The 6633-nt window shown below is 39.0% G+C and overlaps 1 protein-coding gene across 1 annotated transcript in view; it reads left to right on the forward strand.

Annotated features, from left to right (window-relative positions):
* Nucleotides 1–1175: 1175 nt before the first annotated feature.
* LOC102478133 (taste receptor type 2 member 14-like) overlaps nt 1176–6633 on the forward strand; it is a 14853-nt gene continuing 9395 nt past the window's right edge. Inside the window, exon 1 of the mRNA XM_006164826.1 lies at nt 1176–2113. Within this exon, the coding sequence (XP_006164888.1) occupies nt 1176–2113 (938 nt within the window). The remainder of the gene's footprint in view (nt 2114–6633) is intronic.

Here is a 6633-nt window from a genome sequence, read left to right on the forward strand (position 1 = left end):
CCCACATAGTCGACCGCAGTTCGCATCCCAGACCCGGTGGCTTAAAACTCATGCCGGGCACATGTGTGTGCGTGCCCAAAGTCCCAAGAAGAGAAGGGATTGTGGCATGGCCTTCCCCCCAGGGGGTGATTTCTTGTTTTTTGTCTCTCTGTCTCTCTCTGTCTGTCTGGCGAGTACACGTGCCCTATGGCAAGAACCTCTCAAAAAAAAAAAAAAAAAAGGAAATTATTAGAAAACACTGATCCTTTATAAAAAGAGCTTCGGACAATGTTGAAAGCATCTTTATAAAAACCTATTATAAAAGAAAATCAAGTATGATCAATCTTTCTTCCTTTTTCTCTTATTCTTTCCTTTCCTTCTTTTTTCTTCTGCCTTTCTTTTTCTCTTTATAAACCAACAAACTATAGTCATATATGGTATGATGTACAAAGTGATGATATGATGTATGAATAAAATATGAAATAATTCAGTTAAGGTACTTATCATTTCTTCTGACTCAAGAACTTCTCAGGTTTTGTGAGAAAATTTGAAATATAGTGTCTTAGAAATTTTCTAAGAGGTAATACCCTTCATTACCATGGTTAGCATATTTATCTATATATCTCAAAAATAGAAGCCAAAACAAATAAAATCAGACTAATTTCTCCTGTCTCACCAGGCTTCACAGCCTTTGACTATCCTCTCTCTATTCCTCCTCCTGGGATCCCTGATGTGTTCTAGAAACATCAGTGCTCAGTATGTTCCACATACTACTTTACATGCTTGTGGTCTGGTACATGTGTTAGAATCTTGTAATGGTATTCACTAGGAACTCAAGTTGCCAGAGTCAAATATGTAGATGTGGCAAGAAGAACAAACGACAAAAATAGTATATTTTTGCATGTTAGCAAATGAGAATTAAGCATTTCCTTCACCACCAACTACAAAAGACTCCAGCCTACACTGTTTAAGGCACACAGTCCCTAGGTGAGGCTCAGTGGGGCCATCTGGGGAAATACAAGGATTTTTATAAAGAAAGCTGTGAACCCCATAATTGGCAAATCATGACGTTTGCTAGTTTTTTATTTTGTACACAGCTTTTATAAAGGGAGTGTGCTGCTAGCAGAGCATTTTAGGTAAATGTATTAAGAAATATTCAGCAGAGATATTTCACATTGGGGTATTCTTTACAGACAATGGGTAATGTCATAGGCAGCACACTTACAATCATTCTGAGTGTGCAATTCATGATTGGAAATGTAGGGAATGGATTCATCGCACTGGTGAATGGCATCGACTGGGCAAAGAGAAGGAAGATCTCCTCAGCTGATCGAATTCTCACTGCTTTGGCGATCTCCAGAATTGGTCAGCTCTGGTCAGTATTCACAAATTGGTGCCTTTCTGTGTTCAATCCACTTTTAGTCACAAGTGGGAAAGTGTTCAGAACGCTCCATGCCACCTGGGTTGTGACCAATCACTTTAGCATCTGGCTTGCTACCTGTCTCAGCGTCTTTTACTTCTTCAAGATTGCCAACTTTTCTAACTCTGCTTTTCTCTACCTAAAGTGGAGAGTGAAAAAGGTGATCTCAGTGGGACTGCTGGTGACTTTGGTCCCCCTGGCATTTAATGTTGCACTGACAACCACGCATATTAATGTTTTGTTCAGTGAATGTAACAGAAACATGACTTGCAGTTCCAGTTTTAGCAATTTGCCACAGTTTGTTAGTCTTCTTTTAATTATCAACAGTATGTTCACTTTCATACCTTTTGCTGTGACACTGACAACCTTTCTCCTGCTCATCTTCTCACTCTGGAAACACCTCAGGACAATGCAACGTGATGCCCAAGGACCTAGAGATGCCAGCACCAAGGCCCACATAACAGCCCTGCAGTCCGTGATCACCTTCCTCCTGCTCTATGCCATTTTATTTCTGTCTTATTTTATACCAGTTCTCATCTCTTATTCCGTGAATGAAAATCTGATTCTCATGATTTCCCAGACTACTGCTATTACTTTCCCTTCAGGCCACTCATGTGTCCTGATTCTGGGAAACAATAAGCTGAGACAAGCGTTCCTCTCAGGACCTTGGGGGCTGAGGTGGATGTTCAAAAGAAGGGACCCTTGGGACCAGCAGTTAGGATAATGGTTATGTCGCTGGACTCCCAAGTAGTCGACTGCGGTTCAAATTCTAGACCCAGTGGCTTAAACTTGCGCCGGGCACGTGTGCGTGTGTGCCCAAGATCCCGAGAGAATGGAGGAGAAGGGATTGTGACGTGGCCATTCCCCCTGGGGGGTGATTTCTCACTTGCTGTCTCTCTGTCTCTCTCTGTCTGGTGAGTGCACGTGCCCTATAGCAAAAACCTCTCCAAAAAAAAAAAAAAAAAAGGAACCCTGGGCCAATGGATGATGTGGTTAGATCCCAAATGGCTGACCATAAAGTTCACATCCTCAATCTGGTGAAAAGCATGTGAGGCATTTGTGCATATGTGTCCAAAATCCCAGGACGAGAATGAGAAGGGGTTACAGTGTGACCATATTCTCTGGTGGGCAGTTTTTCATTTTCTCTCTCTTTCTGATGTACACACCTGGTCATTGCAAAACAAAGCACCCAAAGCAAGAGAAAAAACACAAACAAATAACTGGGGACCCCTGAGATCCATAGACCTCCTGAGGATCATCTTGCACATTACAGAGGAAAATCAGTTTATAAAATTTTATATATTATTAATATATGGCTTTTCAATGTTTGTTCATTGTGTGTATGTTCATGAGTTTTACAAAACTATATTTGAAATAATTACTATCTAAACTTATTACAACATAGTAGAATATATAAAATGTGTTTAATAAGATTATTATATAGAGAAAAAATGAATATAGACCACTTATATTGAAGAATATTTTATAGCACAAATGACTGTTGTGCCAATCACTGATCTTTTTCAGACTTTAAAATGTGAAACCTTTGATATATAGGACATGTGTATGTATTTATGTGATACGTCATTAATAAAGTACAACTCTATGATATTACATACATAAAAAGATTTTTATAGAAAATATGTGTGTACAATTTCAAATACAAAAAGGAAAACCAACATATGCACTATTAGAAATCACCTATACCAAATAAACAAAAAAAAAAGGACCGGCAGTTTGCGTAATGGTTAGGTCGCAGGAATCCCATGTAGTCGACCGTGATTCGAGTCCCAGACCCGGTAACTTAAACTCACGTCTGACGCATGGTACGTGCATGCCCAAGATCCTGAGAGGAGAATGGAGGAGAAGGGATTGCGACGTGGCCATCCCCCCTGGGGGGTGATTTCTTGCTTTCTGTCTCTCTGTTTCTCTGGCAAACACACTCCCCCTATAGAAAAAACCTTTCAAAAAAAAAAAAAAAAGAATCACATATATCAAGTCTATCATATCAAATGTTAGCCCAAACATACAAATGTTTTCTGGACATTCCCCAAAATCACTAGGCTGCTTTATTCCATGTAATCAAGAGTATTCCAGCACCAAGGCCAACATAAAGACCATGTCAACATGAACACCTCCCTCCTGCTCTATGCCATATATCTGTATACCTAACCACATTCAAGAATTCTTGGAATATATTCACTATTTGAGGGCACAGGTGATTTAAAGTTTGCAATATATTGTACTTCCCAGTGTAGTTGTCATAAACGTGATATCACATATTCTTACTTCAACGTACAAATTACCACATATTGTCTGAGGCTAGTCTAAATTGTATGCCACTTTGTATGATTGGTAACTTGAAGGCATTTTATTTCATTCTTAATCATGTTTCACTGGTGGGTGAAAAACAATCAGGCTTTCATAGACTAGAAATTAAGAGCAACTCATGCGTAATTAACATTGATTTTTGTTTACATGTATGTTTTTGGTTGTGTTGTTATTATTGATTGTATGGCAGACATAAAAGTAATTCCATAAAATAGGGAACACATTGAAATAAATTACATTCAGTAAACAGGATGAAGAAGAGGGAATCATGGCCATATTTCTCTGTTTATTAGTGTTAAATCTTCAATGTAAAAGAATCACATACACCTTTGGAAATGAAATCTCTGTAGTGGTGGCTTAAGCGCAAGATTTCCCTTCAAACAACAGACAGAGTGTTTGGACTAGATTTTCCTATTCTCTTAATTTTCCTAATGTTTTGGTCTCCTAATGTAGTTTATTCAGAACATTCATTTATTCATTTGTTGTACAGATATACAGTGAATAAATTTTATTTACTTTTTGGAGACACTTCAATAAGATTTATGCTATGGGATAAAAGCGTAAATATGTACAGTTATCCACTAAAAGGAGGAAGATTTAATGTTCTGTGACAAGTAGTCTGTATGCTTCTGTTAAACTATTCTGTCCTAAAATGGTCCCTGTACTCCCACATTTGGATCCCTCTGGATAAGCTGAAATTGTATCTCTTAGATTTTATTTTTTGTTTTGTTTTGTTTTTGTTTTCCAGCTGATTACTAAGTTACAGCTATTCATGCTAGTCACCTTTTTAGTTGGTCACAGAAAGCCCACCTTTTAGGCAGTTTGTGCAGCTGCCCTTCCACCTGTAACCAACACTGTCTCTACCTCACACCCTCACTTACTGTTTTATAGGACACTCTCCCTTCTTCCTGCACACATCACTTTCTCCGTTCCCCCCACACATATTCCCTGTAAACCACATGGATAACCGTAGTCTCTCAGAAGCCATCTTCCAGAAGGCTGTCCACTTTAAATCACCCACCCTTTGTTTAAATAAACTCTTAAATTTTAGTTTGGGGGCTGGCAAGGGGCGTGGTGGTTGGGGGCACTGAACTCCCACATGGCCAACCATGGTTCTAGTCCTGGAACTGGAGGCTTGCTTTCTTACTTTCCTTCTCACTCATACTCTGTCTCTCTATGGTCAAATTAAAATTAATAATGAACTAATAAAGTTAAATAAAATAATTCTTTAAATAAAAGAAAAATATTTGGATTTGTCTAAATTTGTTGTTAACACTTCAGATGCTTTCATACTTTTTTCATGAGAACAGCCTCAGTGCTGAGATCCTAGGAGACTTACCCAGGGTGAGTGAAGAAACAAGCAAAGAGGTGCAGTAATGACTCCCATGATCATGAAGCTTATCTTAAAACTCTAAGGAAACATCACCATGGAGAGGCTGCTCACAGCCTTATCTGGAATCTGGTGCAAACACCCCACAAAAGATGCAATAAGTAACATTAATATATTAAATATTCTTTGTGATATTTGTTTTATGCTTTTAATATCTGATAAGTTATTAATGTGTATACAAAAAGCTAATTGTTTCTGTTTGCTGAACTAAAAGCCAGCTGCTTCACTAATCTGTCATGTGTCTCATAATTTAAGCCTATTACCCTGTTTTCTGCAGATGAATAGCCTCTGCATATTGTGTTTGATACAGATTGTTTCAGTTCTGCTTTTTAATTATTTGCAATTATTTGTTATTTTTAACTCTTTAAGAATTACTTATTTAATTTTATTTTTCTTTATTATTATTATTAATTTTTAAAATTTGCTGCAGGGCATAGACACTCACCAGAGAGAGAAAGAGAGAGGAAATGAGAAAATAAGCCACCTTGTCCAGGACTCAAAACTTGTTTGGACATGTGAGAGTCCAGTACCTTAACCACCCTGTCACCTGCTGACCCCAGTAATAATTTTTTTTATGTTGGTTTATCAAATGATTCAGACAATCAAAATGTCAAGTAATTGTGTTGCTAACTGACCACTTTGTTTGTAAATGAAGAATTTTCTAATGTTTCCCTAATTAACATAACAAGCACTTTAGCTTCAAGATAATCATTCTCCGCCTATCTTTCTACCTGAGGTATCTAGTAAAATGTGTATTACAAGGTATTTGATCCTGGCTGCTGTGGTGCATATGGCAGTGAGGCTGTGCAATGCTAGAGTCACATGGAGGCCCATGTTTAGATCCCACAGATATCCAAAGATCTGATGGGATGGAGGATGGTTGTAGATACTGGAGACTGTGGGGGAGGAGAGTGGGTGGTAGACAATGGAGGTAGGGAGTTGGTGTGAGGTACAAAGGAGAGAGACATTTAGCAGACAAACACAATGTAAAGAGTTCTCTGCTGAAAAAATATATATTGGGACCAACAGGTGGTGTAGCTGTTATGTTGCTGGACTCCCATGTAGTCGACTGTGGTTTGAGTCCCGGATCTGGCAACTTTAAACTCACACAGGGCACGTGTATGTGCATGCCTGCCCATGATCCCAAGAGAAGAATGGAGGAAAAAAGATTGTGGCATGGCCATCACCTCTGGAGGGGTGATTTCTCACTTTCTGTCTTTCTGTCTCTCTATGTCTGGTGAGCACACATGCCTATAGCAAAAAATCTCTCTCTAAAAAAAAAAATAAAGGAAAGAAAAAATGTATATTGTATACATCATGATGGGAAATTTATATAAAATGTGAAATAAATCTGAAAATTTTAAAAGCAAAAAAATATGTAATTGGGCTTCCGCCCCTGCACAGCCGCTTGCCGGGAACAGCCTGGCCCCCCTCTGGGGGCCCCGTGGCTGGGGGCTTCCACCCCTGCGCAGCCGCGCGCCGGAATGGCCGGTCACCCCCCACGGGCCGCGGC

This window comes from Tupaia chinensis, unplaced genomic scaffold (assembly GCF_000334495.1).
Source record: "Tupaia chinensis unplaced genomic scaffold, TupChi_1.0 Scaffold143728_1, whole genome shotgun sequence".
Lineage (NCBI taxonomy): Eukaryota > Metazoa > Chordata > Mammalia > Scandentia > Tupaiidae > Tupaia > Tupaia belangeri.